At 58.8% G+C, this 17,081-nt stretch overlaps 1 protein-coding gene across 13 annotated transcripts in view; it reads right to left on the bottom strand.

The window, feature by feature from the left end:
• Positions 1 to 17,081, bottom strand: part of TNS1 (tensin 1) — a 172,482-nt gene that overhangs the window by 17,576 nt on the left and 137,825 nt on the right. For 7 of the 13 annotated variants that reach the window (XM_045852543.1, XM_045852551.1, XM_045852612.1 and 4 more), the window contains 6 exons: positions 15,269 to 15,465; positions 14,004 to 14,079; positions 10,439 to 10,531; positions 9,831 to 9,854; positions 7,893 to 8,051; positions 2,041 to 2,239 (listed from right to left, as the gene is read on the bottom strand). In XM_045852543.1, the coding sequence (XP_045708499.1) occupies positions 2,041 to 2,239; positions 7,893 to 8,051; positions 9,831 to 9,854; positions 10,439 to 10,531; positions 14,004 to 14,079; positions 15,269 to 15,465 (748 nt within the window). Of the gene's footprint in view, positions 1 to 2,040; positions 2,240 to 7,892; positions 8,052 to 9,218; positions 9,258 to 9,830; positions 9,855 to 10,438; positions 10,532 to 14,003; positions 14,080 to 15,268; positions 15,466 to 17,081 lie in introns of all 13 variants that reach the window. The other 6 variants (XM_045852569.1, XM_045852586.1, XM_045852561.1 and 3 more) reach the window with 3 other exon arrangements.

Here is a 17,081-nt window from a genome sequence, read left to right as displayed (position 1 = left end):
CGAGGGGGCTGGCTTAGATGACCCTGATTCTTTCCAGACACGGACTTCTATCCCTCGATGACATGGCAGGAGGGATGAAGGTTGGCAGGGACCTCGCGTGAGCAGCAGCTGCAGGGTGGTGGCAGGGAGGCTCTGCACCAGGGGCCCTGAGGGGCGGGGCGGCTCCTTACATAAGACGATGGGCCAAGGCCTGGAGCTGGAGACTGGAAGGGTTGTCAAGCCGGGGTCGGATAAGTGCAGGTCCCTTGGGTGATGTGTGTGTGGTGGGGGGGTGCAGGGGAGATCATGCGAGAGCCAAAGGCAGGCGGAAGTCAGGGGCCAGGCCAGGACAAAGCCGGCCTCACGTCGCAGGAGGGGCCAGAGCGGAACAGCCACTTCCTGCGAGAAACAACCTGTATTCTGAGGCATGGGAGGACCTGTCAGGCTGAGCGGGGTGGGGTGGGTGGGGGACACCGAAACGGAGTTCTTCTGTGAGATGAATCCCGGAGGAGAAACTCGAGCTCCCTGAACCCTGGAAAGAGCTAAGACGACAGCTGGAGGGATGTGGGTGAGGAGCGGTGAACACTTCCCCACGTCCAGGCTCTCCGAACACCAGCAGCAACACCAGCAGCGGCTGCTGGCAGGTGGGGAAGCTCCCTGTCCTTAGACAGCCACACCCTCTGCCCCAAGGCAGACCTCCCAAGATACAGAGCTGTCTGCTCCACCAGGAGACTGGGAGTGGGGCAAGGTGGACTGGGGTCCATGCTGGGCTTGAGGAGCCAGAATCCATAGAATTGAGGCAAAACTGCCTCTGCTCCCCTAGCCACCTGCCCTGACCTGGGGCGGGGGGGGGGGCACACTGCATCAGGCCAGTGCAGGATTTCCAGCCCCCCAGGGGCCCTGGGGAAATGTGAGGAGGCAGCTGGAGCAGTTTCAGAGCCCAGGGATTCCAGGATGCGGTGGGGAATGAACGTGGGGCGGGGTAGTCAACAGCCGAGTCTCCCCGTCCTGGGGGAGAGTTCGGGGGTGGGGGCAGTTCCTCTCCCACGCCTGCCTGGCTGACCTCAAGCTCCCTCCCCTATGTCGTCTTCCCTCTCCCTGTCATAAAGCCCACCCTGCACCCCAAATTTGGGGGCCTCCCCTTCAGAGCCCTCCCCTGCCCAGTTCCAGGTTTTCCCCCATCTGACCCAGTCAGAATGACAGCCACACATCCACAGAGACATCTCTCCTTGCTCCCCACAGCAACCCTCCTCACCTGCAGCTTCGAGCCCTCAGCCATCCACACCCCTCGGCCCTCTGTCCTGGCTCTGCTGTCCTTCCAGAAAGCCCTCTTCCTCCTGCCTCACCGTTCAACACCATGTTCAACCTTCTGGCCTCACCACAAACACCCCCGGCCCCCAGAAGGCCTCCCTGCATCTCCAGCCAGAAATCACGGCCCCCTGCTCTGAGCTCCGAGAACCTGACTGATGCATGTGCTTTGGGCACCTCTGACCCATCCTGTGCCGCGCCCCGTAACCCGGGCCTGGAGGAGAGGAGGCAGAGGGCGGGCTCCCACCCAGATGCCTTCGCTCTGAAACCTATTTCTGCTACCGTTTAGCTGCAGGACTGTGAGCCAGCTACTTCGCCACTCCGTGCCTCAGTTTCCACTTCTGGAAAGTGGGGATGTTGAAAGTACTTACCTCCTAGGATTGCTGTGACGATTAAATAAAATAGTCACAGGAAGCATTTGGCAAAGTACCTGGCGCAGAGGAAGCACTCACTACTAGCAATTACTGATGTTAGATTTTAACTTTGGGAGAGGGAGGCTTCTGGTCCCCCTCCGTACCCCCACGGACCCCCACTCCTTGCAGCACAGCTCTAGATGGTGGAACTGAATTCAGCCCAGGGATCAGAGCTCCCTTGGACTGTGGCACTCAAGGGATGCCTGCTCCCTCCAAGTGTCTGATGACCCGGTTTTCGAGGGACAGCAATCTGGACATTATTTCTGCCTGTCCACACCCTGAGCAGATCCAAGGGGCCTCACCCATGCTGCCCCAGGCCTGGCTCCTCTCCCCCACTTACCTGTCAGCGCTGAGGATGGGGCTGCTGGTGGAGAGGGGGCTAGGGGAGACGAAGGAGCCGCCCAGAGCGCCGTTCCTCACGGGGGTATCGTGGCCATAAGCCTGGGCAGCTGGGGCGCTAAAGCTCTTGGACTCAGGGTCCTGAGTTCGAGGCCCAGCCACCGCCGTCCGTACCACCGACTCGACGTAGCTCCTCGGCTCTAGGAGGGGCCAGGAGACAGAGACTTAGTTAGCACAGAGCTATAGGAATGAAATGTGGGTCCCCTCCAACCTCCCAGGGAGCCCGCCTCTCCAGAGTTCAGCTCGGGGGACGGGGGGAACAGCCCCAAAAGGACAGCCAAGCATACAAAGGGCACTTCTGGAGCTCCTGCCTGCCCATGTCCCCCCCTCTCCTCCCAGCATCTTGGAGAAGCTGTGGGAACCACACAGAACCTTTCCCCATGGCCTCGCTCAGAGCAGCCTCCCAGCAACAGACCCCAGTTCTGCCTGTGAACACAGCCATGGCAGAATCTTCCCCCTCAGAGCAAGGATGCCCCTCCATAGCTGGCATCCCCTACAGCTGCTTTTCTTTTTACATCCCTGCCTCCCCAGCCCCCCAGGCCCTTCTAGGACCCCCGGGCAGCCCTGGAGTGTGGACCTAGAGTCCCAGCCAGCCTTGCCCTCGTCTCAGGGCAGCACCAGGGTTCCCACAAGCATCACCTCACACCCAGGACCCAGAAGCAGGCGAGCCAGCCAGCAGGCAGGCCAGTGCCAGTAAGTCACGCCCAGCCCCTTTAGGCCAAGACACACCCACCTCCCTGCCTGACACACTTAGCATTCCTCTGGAGACTGACACCATTATCCCCACTTGGTGTTCAAAACATCCTAAGGGGAACGGGGGAGGGGGGGGAGGGACAGGTGCCAGAAAGGCCACCACAAAGATGAGGACACTGAGGCCTGGGGAGTGAAGTGACCGGAGGCCCGGCCAGTGTTTGTCCAACCCCCGCTGTGAGGCCAGCCCCCAAACTACCTTGATAGGAAGTGGGGGTGGGGGAGAGCAGCAGGGTGCCCTGGGCTCCTCAAGGGACATGACACCTCTGCCACCTCCAACCCGGCGCCGATCCCGTCTGCCCCGGGAGGGACGTGGCCGAGCACAGACCCACACTCTGCCTGCAATGGGGGCGTCTGCCGCGGCCAGCCTGGGACATGGGTGGACCTGTGCGGTGCCGGGCAGGCCAGGCTCCGGGAGCCACTGCTGGCCGGGACCGTGCTGGTCGCTGAGTCCGCAAACAGCCCCCACCCCCTCGGTCCTAGGAAGACCCTGCTTTGGAAGGAGCCCAGCCACCATGGCGTCAGGGGCACAGCCTCTCGGCACAGCTCCTCAAGTGGCCTCAAGGCCCGACACCCCGCACCCAGGCCAAGGCCCGAGGATGGCCCTTCCCCCTTCCAAGCAGGCCCCTCACAGCGGTCTGGGAGTCTGCGCACAGCTCCAGCCAGAGGCCACCAGCCTGTCCTAGTTTCTACCCAGCGTTCCCTCCAAACAACAGCAGTGCCAGCGGGTGGGGGCGGGGCAGGACGCCTGCAAAGGGACAGCTCAGAGCAACCTATTCCAGGTACAGGGTGAAGGGAGATACAGAACCAGCCACCTCGGCACCCAAAGCTGGAGTCGACCTGGGCAGAGGCCAGCGAGGTGTCCTCAACAGCCCCCTCACCCAGCCCCGGCCACCCACCCACCTCACAGAGGCCCTAGCCCACTTCATTCCATAAGCACTGTTTCTTTGCCATCTGTGCCCAAGGTCCTACTGGAACCAGGAGATGCTACAGGGATCCTCTGACCCAGGGCAGGCACACTTTCTTGCAAAGGACCCGAGAGTAAGTATCTTAGCTTTGGTGGGCCGGTCAGTCTCTGGGACAACCACTCGCTCTGCTCTAGGAGTGCGAGGGCAGCCAGAGGCGGCAGCCCATAAAGGAGTAAGCGTGTCTGCGTGTCTGTCTTTACAAAAATACGTGGGGGACACGATATGACCAAGTTTGAGGACCACAGATCTCACCCATCTCCTCAGCCCAGAGAGGTGAAGCAATTTGTCCCAGAACACACAGCGGACATGAATACTAGTGCCACAGTCTCCTGATTCTCAGTGCTCAGGGTGGCCAGAAGGGGGCCACAGCCTCATAGGGGCACCCAGAGCTGGCTGCTGCCCAGAACAGCAGCCCATCACCCGGAGAAGAGCCCACTCCACAGGGCTATTAATAATGATAAAAATAGCACACAGTTATATGAAGAAAGTAGGATTTGGAGAACGTAAGTGTCTTGCCTGGGCCACACAGTACCAAGTGGCAGCACTGGCAGCACTGGCCTAGGGAACCAGGCAGTCTGGCCCAGAGCCTGCTCTCTGGCCCACTGCACACATGGCCGCCTGAAACTGGGAGCGGACAGTTCCAGTGTCTTTAGCCTTGGGGGGTTGGCTGGGGTCCTGGGGTTGCCCAGCTTGGCAGAAGGGGACCCCACACCCACAGAAACGGTTATCGAGACCCAGGGCACTCCCTCTCAGCCCACCCCCCACTGCCTGGAGTCGCTCTCTCTGAAAACCTCCTGAACGCGTCCAGGCTCTCAGCTTCACCAGGGTCCCCATCACACCCAGCACCCCTTCTCTCCCCCACAGAGACGGCGGGGGACCGCTCCGCCCCCTTGTGCAGTGCCCGGCATCTAGCAGGCCCTAGACACGTGTCTGTCCCACAAACCAAAGATGTGAGGTCTTCCCCCTTCAGCCCCGCCCACCTGGAGGTGCGTCAGAGCTGGGACCTAAGAGGCACACACTCCTTTTCCTCATTCCCTGGGATTCTTGCTGCCCGCAGAAGGTCTGGCTAAAACCCTCAGGGACGGCCTCTGAAGTCTGAGCTCTTCCCCCACCGGCCACGTCCTCCTGGTCCAGGGAGAGACCAGCGAAGCCCCTTCACTCAGTCTCTGCTCCTCGTGGGCCCAGAGCGGGAGGGACTCTGGGAAGCGATCTGATTTTCTGAGTCCATCTCCAGAACTACTCAAAACCAAGCTTTTGGGCCCAAAACTCAGTTTTCCCGTTTTCAGACTCGGATTTCTATATTGAAAATGTCTCCTTTTCCTGTCTATTGCTCTCCCTCCCCCTGCCTCCGTACACTGGACAACTTGTGGGCTCCCCTTCTTTCACTTGCTGGATGGGCACCTGGGACAGGCTACGGAACCCTTCTGGGACTCAGTCTTCTCGTCTGTAAAATGGGAATGAGAACACCCACCTGCCCAGCCAGGATCAAGTGATAAGAGATGGGAAGTTCCTTCTAATTCTTTCTCGCTGATTCCAATTAGCTGTTTACCAGCAGCCCTGCCGCAGCTGCCTGCCTTTGCCCCTGCTGGCCCTCGGCTGCCTCCCTCCACCCTCTCCTGCTGTTTCCCTCCTCTCCTCCAATCCTGGAGCAGCTGCACCCAGAGGCCACAGGGTTGGGCGCTGGGGGGTGGGGTGGGCGGGGGAGAGGTGGGGCCAGGGAAGGTGCTCCGAGTAGAACATTCCTGGAGCCCAAACCCATTCCAAGTGGCTGCTGGTGGCTGAGAGCCGCTGGAGGCCCGAGAGTGTCTCGGCCCCGCCAGGCGGGGGGCACTGGTGCCTCTTCACCCACACCCTCGAGTGCATTTTCTGCCTCCCAGAAGAGGCTCTTTGCCTGCAGAGAAGGGGCTCGCCCATTCCAACTTAAGGAAGACGTGTGGATGGAGGAGAGGGAGAAAGCAGAGAGAGCCCCGAGTCCCAATCCAGGAGCTCAGAAGTCAGGATGCCAAACCTTTTAAATTGGGCCACGTGCCCCTCCTCTGGGCTGCCACCGCCCCCGTCCCTACCCTGCTCAGCATCCTCCCTCCCGCTGGAAGGCCTCTGGGCATCTCTGTCCTCACCAGGCTGCCTCACTCCTCCTTATGCCTCCAGTGCCCAGGACAGAGCCTGGCACGCGGCAGGCGCTCAGTAAACCTACACAGCACAGCACCGCCTTGAAACCCCAGACGCCACAGCGCACCCCTCACCAAGGATCTCAGAGCAGGGAGGATCTGAGAAGGGGCCATTTCTAGTCCAGCATGTCTTCCTTTCCGCCACATCGGCCCCATCTAGTCCTCCGGGCAAACAGAACCCAGCCTGGACAGCCCCGTTCCCATGCGTCCCTGCAGCACTGGGCAGGTATTCTTGACATCGGCCTTGTCTTGACTGCTGCAGGCTTCTCCCTCCCCTTCCTTCGTGGACCAGAGTCCCCGGGCCCCCTGCCCAGTGAAGCCACTGTTTGCGTTCAGAGGTGTGCCCCGTGCAGTCACATGGCAAGGGGCGGCCTCCACGCGCTGATCCGGTCGTAGGGTCCCTGCTGTGCCCCTGAGGACTGTGTGCGCCTGAGTCACTAACACCCTTGAGCATCATCTCATCCGTGAAACAGGGTTCCTAGCACCTTATTCTCAGTGCTTCTGTGACTATCAGACAACATGTGACAATGACCCCACAGGGTCCTCTCCCTGCCTGTTGAACCTCCCTCTGCACCGCACTCCCCCTGGAGTCCCCTCGTCCCAGCATCCAGCTCCCCTCTGCTCTTGGCCTCACTGACTCCGCAGTTCCTCGGGGAAGAAAATGCTACTGACTCCCACCCCAGGGCCTTTGCCCAGGCCCTTCTCCTCCGTGGGGAAGGCTCTCCTCCCACCCCAGCTCCACCGAGTTCATGTCACTCACTGTCCCATCTCCCTTCTTCAGCCAAGGTCAGGGTCTTTGCCATAAGGTCCCCCAAAAGCTGCATCCCTTCCCTTCAGAGCCCTTATCTCACTATGGAATTCTAAGTGATCATTTATTTCTGGCTCCTGTTCATGTTCCAAGAGATTCGGGACCACGGTCCTGCTTAACATTGCACCCCTAGAGCCCGGCACAGCGCCTGACACACAGTAGGCACGCAGAACACGTGCCGGCCGAGGGACTCGATGAACGAGAGCACAGGGTCATATAAAGCACTTAGCAGGGCGCCTTGAACAGGGCAGAGTCCCCTCACATTTTCTTTCCCCCTGGCTGAGGAATTCCACCTCTGACCGTTTTTCCTCGCAGGCATTTTTTTTTTTTAATTTTCCATCCAAGTGTCAGCAGGGAAAGCAAGCAGAGCCTCAGAGGGTCAGCAAAGAATGTGCTTTAGTCTAACTGGGGGTAGCACATGAGTCAGGGAAAATGAGACGGGCTGCCCACAGCCTAGCTCCCTGCCCCCAACACACCCCACTCCCCGGGCCTACAATAGCAATTCCGACCCCCACGCTGGAATCCCAGGGCACGGTGCCTGGGTGCAGGAGGAGGGCTTTGAACCAGCCTCTTGATTAGGAGAAAGGAGATAATTCCACTCCCAGCCCCACAGCTCCCTGTGACCCTGGGCAGATGCCCCCACCCTCACCCTCCAAACATGACCTCAGCGCCACAGCTGTGAAAAGGGTGGGTGTGGCGGAGCTGATCCCTCAGAACCCGCCCCTCCTAACTGCAGCTGAAGGGCGGCAGATGCAGGCGGGTGGGAGGACCCCGGGCCCGGCAGGCTAAGACACAAGCACATGTACCAGGGGCAGGCCCCAGCTCAGGCCTGTGGGTGCTCACTCCTCTGAGGTGTCACCCCAAAGTGGGAAACAGCCAGGGCCTGTCAGCCTGTGGGACAATCTACCTCTGACCTTCCCTCTGGGGAGAGTTTGAGGTCCCACCCGTCTGATGAAGTCAGCAACCATGAGGAGCGTGTGGGTGGGCGTCTGAGAGATGAGAACTAGCGCTGGCTCCAGGCCCCAGCTTACTCCAGACTCCCGTCCCGGCGTCCCTGCCCAGGGAGCCAGCAGCCAGGAAGGAGCAAGCAGCCACTCACCCTGCTCCGGGATCGGTTGCTGGGGATGCCTGGTTCTGCGACCCCCAGGCAGCCTGGTGTGGTCGCCTGAGCTCCGGCTGGAAGCGGGCAAAGCTTTATGGAAGCTCCAGCCACCGTGCCAGGGGGGTGGCAGAGTCGGAGTGGCACCGCCCATGCCCGCTTTGGGGGTAGAATATCAAAATGGTAAGTGCAAAGGAAACCAGAAGCAAGCTTAAGAAAACCAGCTGGAGTCTTTAGGAAGCCAGGCCACACGGCCCTGGGGTCCAGGTGGGAAGTCAGAAGGCCTGCCATGGCAGAGCCGGGAGGTGCTTCGATGCCCACCTCCTCTAAGCCCTGGTGGAGACGGACGGCCTGCACCATCACGGCAGACGCCACAACACCACACAGGCCACCCAGGCTAGCTGCCCCTTAGTTTCACCTGCTGCTGAGTCATCATTTGAACCCCGTTCCTAATAAGTTAAAGGCTTTCAACCAGATCACATCTTCTTTCTGCTTTCCTGTGTGCAATGTAGAGTGAGTTCATCTAAACTAGGGGTTAAGCTGAGACACAGACACGCTAACTCCTTGAAACTGTCAAAATTATGTGCACGGTGCCCAGGTGCATGGGGGTGGGACCACAGCTTTTCTGAAAGCCCCAAAGACACTGAAGTTCCAGAAAAACAGACCTTCCACCATCTGTGTTGATAAGAGGTCAACTCATGGCTCTAGGACAGTGGCTCCGGCAGAGGTCACTGTCCCCCGGGGGACATCTGCAATGCTGGAGACCTTTTCGTGGTCACGGGTAGGTGGGTGCTACTGGCACGTAGCAGGCAGAGGCCAGAGATGCTTCTGCATGCCCCGTGAGGCACAGAGCAGCCCCTGCACCTGAGTGGTCCGGGCCTCCCCTAATCAGCAGTGCCAAGGTGGGGAGCCCTGCTCTGAGCTCCACACATGGAGCGCACCCAGGAAATGGAATGATGGGCCCCTGCCCTCTGTGCGAGTCCCCTCACCTCCGGAGGGGCTGGCTGCACCCCAGGCGGGCTGGCGGGGATGCCGCCGGGGTGGCTGCAGCCGGAGGGGTGTTTTGTCAGCAAGGTGGCACCGCACTGGCACCTGGACACTGGCTGTGCCTGAATCCCAGCTATGGGCTCCTCAGTCAGGACTGGGGCAGTTTCCAGGGTGACAGGTCATCACCAGGGCAGGGAGACCAGGAGGCTATGTGCCTGGTCCCTTGAGACCCAGTCAGCAAAGAGAGCCACCCCCCAACCCCCAGCCGATCAAGCTCCGTGTGAAAAGCCATTCCCAGGCCCGGGCAGCCGAAGCACCACACAGCAGGCCAGCACTTACCTTCAGGCAGCTCTGTCACCTCCTTCCCCTCATCCTCCTCTGAGGGAAGATGAGAAGAGGGGTGCGGAGCAAAGAGAGGCAGGTGATGAAAAGGAGAGGGAGAGCAAAAAGGAAAGAGAGGTCAATCAACAGAGATCATTTCTTGAGAGAGAATTTGCTGAGAAAAGGGAGGTGGGAAAGCAGAGGTGAGGCCAGGGCAGAGGTGACTGTTCACAGAAGTGCCCCAGGGTGAGGGTAGGGTCCAGCCTGACTGGACCCGGGTTCTGGGGCAGCAAGGCCAGGTGCTCAGGGCACAAGTGCTCTGGTGTTCAGGTGCTCAGGTGCTCAGGTGCTCGAGGCACACGGCTTACAGAGGGCCTGGCTCTCAGGAGCAGCAGGCCCCACCCCCACGGCTCCAAGGCCAAGTGGTGCCATCCCTGCCACAGGCCCTGCCCCAGGGCTTTCTCGGGCTGTGTCTCCAGCAGGCGTGTGCACGCCCAGTGAGAGGAGCCCCCCACCACCTTCTTCTCCCAGTGACACAGTGTCCCTGGCCATGTGGACACCTCCTGGACGGGAGGCTGTGCCCGGCCGTGTGTCCTCGTGGGTCACACGTGCATGCCATTGCGTTCCTACCTGGCAGGATCAGCCTTCTGGGGACTAAGGGAAAGAAGCCAGGTTGGCCCCCAGAGCCCCAGCCCAGCCCTGAAACCAGGGTCTAGGGAACAAGCTTCTGGACTCCGCCTGCTTGAAATGGCCACTGAGGGCCCGGGGCCCCCCACTTGCTCCTTCCTCCAAAGGAACGAGAGGAGCTTGGAAACGTGATGAGGAAGCGGGAGGTGTGAACCTGGGGGTGCGAGTGTGTGTGGGGGGCCTGTCTGCACGTGTGTGCATATGTGTACACACACACGTATCGGAATACCGAGGCACGGGGGAGCATGGCGCTGGCCAAGAGCTGACCCACTCTAAGGAAACCCAGGCCAGGACTCCAAATCCCCAAGTCAGAGCACGCTGGGAGCGGCACTGACCCCCCAGGTCAGGGGGCCGGAAGGCTGCCAAGTGATCTACCCCCTCAACCCCCGACCTCAGCACGGGCACTAACCCAGGCTGCCATCCTGTTGCCAGGAAGGTCTGGAGCACCCACCACCTCTGGGTCCTGCCCAGGACTACAGGGGGGTCCTCCGACCCCCACTCCTCTCTCTCTGGCCTCCTCCACTGCCTCCCTTCCAGCCAGAGTCACTCACCGCCTGTGGGGTGCAACAGGATGTCCGCTGGGTTGTGGGGTTTCAGGCCCAGAGCAGAGAGGGGTGTCTTGGCCAGACCTGGAGGGGAGCGCACTGTGCCAGAAAGAAGAGAGGAGACATGGGGTGTGAGTCTCAGGTCCTGGGGGCAGGGGGAGGTGCGGGGCAGAGGGGGAGGGGCAGGGGGGAGGGCACCCGTGGATGAGGGCTTGCCGGGGAGGGCTGGGCCGCAGGAGAGGAGCAGAGGAACCAGCTCCAGGGCAGGAGCGCTGCTGCGGCTCCACCGCCCCTGCCCTTTCCCGTGGGGTGGGGGGCAACCTGCACAGGGTAAAGGGTAAGGTGAGTCAGGAAGGACATCCTGGTGCTGGCCTCAACCACGAGCCAACCCCTCCTTTCCCTAGGCCCCTAGTTTCTTCACCACAGTCCCTTCGCGTGCCATGCTTTGTGACGTACACGCAGCGGGCTTTTTGGCCACCTCTGATTTTCTCACATACTGTTCCTTCTGTTCCTTCCCTCCCCACCCCCCCACACACACAGTCTTCCTAAAGCAGGCACAGAGATGGACTGAGGGGAGAACAAAAGAAAACGGGGCGCCCAGAGGGCATGTCCTGGAGAGGACAGGTTGGGGAGAAGGAATCACCAGCAGGACCACGCTGACCATGAGAGCCCAGGCCAGCCCGCAGCCAAAGGGCTCGCCCCTTGCAAACCCCAGCAACAGAGAATTTCTCACCCTGGGGCTCTCTGTACCTGCCACACCTCGGTGTCCTGGCTGAGGGAGAAGCCCAGTCTCCACAATCCTTGCGCAAGAGAACCGACTCCCTGCACAAACCCCAGGTCCCTCCCAAGCCGCCTGTCCAGGTTAGAAGTGTCACATAACACACAAGGTCAGAAAGGGCTATCGGGCTTTGTCCCACCAGCCAAGGAAGAGGCCAGACTTTGAGCTGATCTGCAGGGAGATGGTCACGCCCAGTCACGAGATTTCTCAATGGCAGCTGCCACATATCCTCACAGAGCTCCAAGGAGAAGCAGAAAAAACAAGCTCTGTGTCTCCTATCTCGGTCATCAGGGGCCTGCACGGGCCGTGGCCGCTGAGGACACGCAGCCGCGGAGCTTTGCCATGGCCCAGGGCTGCCCGCCCCACACCAGAGGCCTCGACAGACTAGCTGTGACCCTCAGTTGTCCAGGACCCCCCACACAGCCCCTCTGGGACCCTCCCTGGCCCCATGTCCCTTCCCCAAAAGACAGCGAGACCTATAGGAAACTAACTAAAAATACAATCTCTCAATGCAAGTAACCTATGTAACTCATTTGTGTGTGCACAGGTGTGTACGGAGGTGTCTGTGAGAACACGGAGACTCACAGGGCCCGGCGGGGAGCCCGCTCCTGCACGCCACCCCACTCTGCCCTTCGAGGCCCGGCACACAAACACGGCAGAGGGGCAGCTACGTACAAACACACACGTCCAGGCATCGGGCAGGCCTAGGCCTGCGTGTCCGTCTGTCCCTCCTTCTCCCTTTACACACGCACACAGAGGTGTCTTGCAATGAACACTTATCAAGCAGTTATTCATGTTTCACACGAATGAATCTCAATGTAATTACTTATGGAAGAATGAGCCACAACCCAGGCCACAGCCCAGGGCGCAACCACAAGGGCTCCCCTGCCCCTAAGTGTGGGAGGCTTTTCTGGGTTCCCCTCACACACGCCCGGCTCCCTGCTTGCTCATGCCCCCAGCGCCCAGGATCCGTCCCTTCTCTGAGGCCGACGAGGGGGTGGCCCTGAAGCCAGGCAAGGCTTTTGCTTCCGGGAAAATTCCTCACATTTCTCCGCCTCTGTCCTCCCTCCCAGCCCTGTGCATGGGTGAAACCTCGGACTTTTTTCCCCACCCCCGCCCCAAGGGCACTTGTGAGGGGAGAAAGAGAAGAATGGGAACAGGAACAAGGGGCCAAAGCCAACCCAAGCTCGTCCCACACGACTTCGGTCCCAAACAGGGAAATGGCCAACGTCTTGGCTGCTCAGACCGACGTGGAATCGGAGTAGGTGTGAAAGGTGAAGGGTAAGGCCAGGGAGAGAGATTCCATGGAGTCGTGAAAGGCCACCGGGCTGTCTCCTGAGCGTAGACTGTCTGGGGCTTGTGCCGCCCAGGGTGGCAGCCACAAGCCACTCGGGCCCACGGAGAACGTGCAACGTGGCCATTCTGAACCAAGAGCTGTGACACAGAGATCTCAAGGACCTGATATGAAACAAGAATGCACACTATCTCACAAGAACGCACACTATCTCAATCTGTGGTTACATGTTGAAACGATAATATTTTAGATCTTTGGGGTCAAATAAAACCTATTATGACAATTAGTTTCACTGGTTTCTTTTCACAGTTTCTTGAAAGAATGAAAAATATCTCATTGATATTTTTATATGGATTTACTTACTGAAATAATAGCTTGGATACTTTGGGTTAAATAAAAAACAGATCATTACATTTAATTTCTCCAGTTTCCTGTTATTTTTTAAATGTGGCTATTAAAATGTTTAATGACACACATGGCTCGTGTTACATTTCCATTGGACAGCACGGCTTCAGGGACAGCCACGCCTCTGGTCACAACGTCAGCCTCCCGCAGACCCAACATGGCAGCCAACACGAGTTCTGCAGGAGCAAAGGCCGGGTCCGGCACCCCGTTCCTCCTTCCCCAGAGCAGCCAGCCTCCAGGAGAGCCCACGGGGAGCTCCAGTTCTCCTCCCCACACACCTGCCCTCTCACCAGGGCAGGTGCATACACAGCTAGGGCCTGGCCCAGCCACCCCAATCCCAGAGCAACACCCGTCTCTCCCTCCTCTGCCGACCCAGGCCTCTCACGGAGACCCTGAGTCCTTTGCGGCTGCTATTGGTCCTTCACTGCTTTCCCACAAAGGGCTTCTCCGAGCTCCTCTGCATGTCTCTTCTGCCATAAGAAGGAACCCTGTCCCACTCCTGGGCTCATCCGAGTCTTCTTCTCTCTGGGGGGAAATCCCTGTGCCTTTGGAGGGGCTGCCTCTCCAGTGAGTGCAGCAGGGGCATAGACTGAATGTTCCTGCCTGCAGGCCAGGAACGGGTGGCATGGGGACTCAGCCAGCCCGAGGACGCTGGGCCTTTCTTTCCTTGATGGAAACTAAATGAGGTGTCTGGATGCACCCAGAAATGGGCATTAGAAGCAAGAAGGTCAAACAGTGTCTCAGAGACACACGAGCAAGTCCCAGTCACCTTAGAGTAGAGGGTTTTGTACACAGGATGCAAAGACTCTCAACGACTTGGAAAACTCCACACCATGAGAGCCCAGGGGCCCCGGGTCACTCAGTGGGGTCCTTAGACTGTGTTGCTGCATCCTTAGATTTGGCGTAGACAACAGAAGAGAAATGCGGGATGGAAGGTGAAGTGACATGAGCCACAGGATGATTAGGGACAGACTGTGGCTCTGCCCAACTTAGCCAGCATCCCCCACCCCAAGCCCCAGGTGCTTACACAGGCAAGCGTTGAGATAGCAGCCCAAGGAGACCCAAGGGAGACAGGCTTAGAGGGGAGTTCTTACCCACACTGGGCGGTGGGCTAGTTGGAGATGTCCCTTCTATCTCCTCGAAGGCCTCCTTGTAGCTGTGCAGATGGGGCTGCGGAAGGAAAAGGGGGCACGCTGGTGGTCATAACCTTGAGAAGAAGGCATTTTCCACTAACCAGCCCACAAAGCCCCTCACCAACCTGACCACCCACCCTTGCCCAGGTGAACACACAGGTCAAATGCAGATGCTGCCCATTCATGGCCCCAGCAACTCCTTGTAGCCAGGAGAATGGAAAGTGGCTATTTTGCAAAACCATCTGTAAGGCACAGGTGGAATTCAGGAGCACCTGCCTGGGAAATATTCCAGAACAGGGCCAAAGAGAAGGGTCCTGGGCCTGGGGACTCGGGGCCTAGCAGAAGGCAGAAGGAAAAAGGTGTCTAGAATCATTCCTGCCCATAATGATTCCACCTGGATTTTACTGGGCATGTTCTGCTCACATCAGAATGTTCCAGAGTGCACATTTAGAATGCACATCCTGGGGCCCACCCCAAAGTAAAGTGCTGGAATCTCTGGAGGCAGATTTGGCAGTCACATTTTAACAGACTCTCGGTGATTGCAGACACGCTGAAGTTTAAGACCTACTGCCTCAAACCACTGCGATGTCTCAGAAATGCAAATATTATGGCACGGAAATCAGATCTTCAGAAAAAAATTTTGTATCTAGAAAGAGCTCAGAAACACTGTGTCAGCCCTGGCTGGTGTGGCTCAGTGGATTGAGCACTGTCCTGTGACCCAAAGCATTGCCAGGTCAATACCCAGTCAGGGCACATGCCTGGGTTGCAGGTCAGGTCCCCAGGAGAGGGTACATAAGAGGCAACCACATATAGATGTTTCTCTCCCACCCTACTCTTTCTCCCTCCTTTCCCCTCTCTAAAAAAGAAATAAATAAAATCTTAAAAAACCAAACCACTGTGTCAGACTGTACATCTGGTGTGAAGTTTACAGGCCACGGTCCCCTATGTCATACTCAGGGTTCTTGCCACCCTGCTCAGGGGCACTCTTTAGGTGTCAAGAAGGAAACTCAGTCTCGGTGTTAGTGGAAGATGTGAGGCATAAAAGCAATTTAGGGGAGGAAATGAGCTCCAGATTCCACATGCCAAAGCCCTCGGTGAGATGCAGAGAGGAAAAGTTACCAGGCTTACGGACTGGTCAGTGCCAGCCAGCTGATCATCATGTTCCTGGGGCATTCAGGTGGGCTCTGCTACCTTCTGTGGCTGCAGAATGTAGCCTGGGGACTCACCTCTTTGGGCCGCCCTCCAGGATTGAGAGCAATGGTGAGAGCCAGCTCTGGGGACACACACTGGACAGGGGAGCGAACCCCAGGGCTCCGGGGGGATGAGGGCTCCGAAGACTGGTTCTCGTACTGTCCATCGCTGGCCGCCCGCCTCCGGAGAGGGGCCGGGGGCTCTGCAGGCTGCTTCTCCCGAGCCTGCACCCCTGGGAGGAACGGCAGGGCAGAGAGGGCCGTGAGCATGTCGTATGACCAAGGATCAATCCGGTCTACCTCCCCCAGAGAGGACAGCGCAAGCTCAAGAGCCATGCCGGAGCTGGGCCTGTCTCCCCTCTGCACCGCCCCCTGCCTCCCTCTGCCCACACCCTGGGTTTCTCTGTAGGGTGGGGGCCCTGCTTAGGCTGGGCTGGCCTTCACCAGGAATCTAGTGCACACAGGGTTGGGGCCCAGAGCACAAAGGACTGATACAAGAAACAGATGTCAACTCCTTCCAAGGCCTGGAGGCAGAGGGCCAGAGCTTCCAGGCAAATGAGGGAAGGTGGAGGGAGGAGAGACAGTCTCCAAGGCGACTGATCAACCAACAAGCAACATCAGGCCCGTGGGGAAGAACTTTTGGAAAGAGAAAATAATGCATCATCTTGCAAATGGTGCTCCCAAGAAGGAACAAAGGAATGACTAAGTCTTATTATGAAGTCCCCAGCCCCAGCTGGCCCCTGGACCTTCTCTGGGGTTCCCCAACTTTACCCAGCGCACCTCTGAATCCTCTTACTAATTTCCCTTATGCCAGCCCTTAGCTGCCCACCCCTTTCTTGCCCCAGAAATGGTCCAGGTTCACACCCTGCCCCTCCCAGGAGAACAGCAGGCAAAGTGCTGGAATCATGCATTCCGTCTGCTTTTCTGTACTTCCTTCCATTCCACAGGCCTGGGGATGTTGTTAACCCCACCCTCCCACCTTCCCATCCCCTCTTCCCACAGCTGGGCTGAGGCACGGAACCCTTGCCTCACTGAGCTGGCTCTAGAATCCTAGAAAACTTACCCCCCCCCACACACACCGCCCCAGGGCCCAGAGGCCACAACCAGCCTGAGGGCAGGCTCCTGGTCCTGATTGTCTCCCACCAGGGGGTTCTCAGCCCTGCCTTCACCACCGTGCAAGAGCAAGTCGGGCGAGGGGCCATGCTGGGACTTACCACAGGTCATGTGGGACCGAGACCCTGGTCACACCAGCTGCATGTCAGCACACTTGGGAACACTGCCCCATGGCAGGCAAGTGCACACATATACACACACACGCATGCATGCACACGCACACGCACACACTGCGGGCCCCTAGGAATGTGCCAACCAGAAATCACCCTCATTCAGACGGTCCAGAGTAGGGTCTGCACACCACGGGCGGCCTCCCAGCTCCCGTCTGGCACGGCCGCTGGGGCTGCCATGAGAGGCACAGGCTGGGAAGCCGTCCTACTTGTCATGAATAGGGGGCTCCCGGCTGCCAAATCCAGGCACGGGCACTCCGAGATGCACACTCGCACTCCACCACAACCAGAGGCCCTGTCTGGAGGTCTGGAGAGCAGCCGGTCAGCGCTCCCACTGGCAAATGCAGGAGGTGCCCGGTGGTGTTCCGAGTCCCCACCTGCAGCTCTGTATTGCTAGGAAGCAGCCTGCAGCTGAGAGGAAAGGGCCAAAATGGGGACTGTAAACCAGACTCACAACGGTTTTACTTCAAATAGGCCCCTCACTTTGAAGTACCCTGACTTTCAGAATAGAAAATGGGGGTTGCATTGCCCTAACCAGGGGACAGAGAAAGAAGGGGTGCATCTCT

Source organism: Phyllostomus hastatus, unplaced genomic scaffold, assembly GCF_019186645.2.
Source record: "Phyllostomus hastatus isolate PE091 unplaced genomic scaffold, TTU_PhHast_1.1 phas_contig_137, whole genome shotgun sequence".
NCBI classification, from domain to species: domain Eukaryota; kingdom Metazoa; phylum Chordata; class Mammalia; order Chiroptera; family Phyllostomidae; genus Phyllostomus; species Phyllostomus hastatus.
Note: the sequence above shows the minus strand (reverse complement) of the source record. Positions and strands in the feature narration are given on the sequence as shown.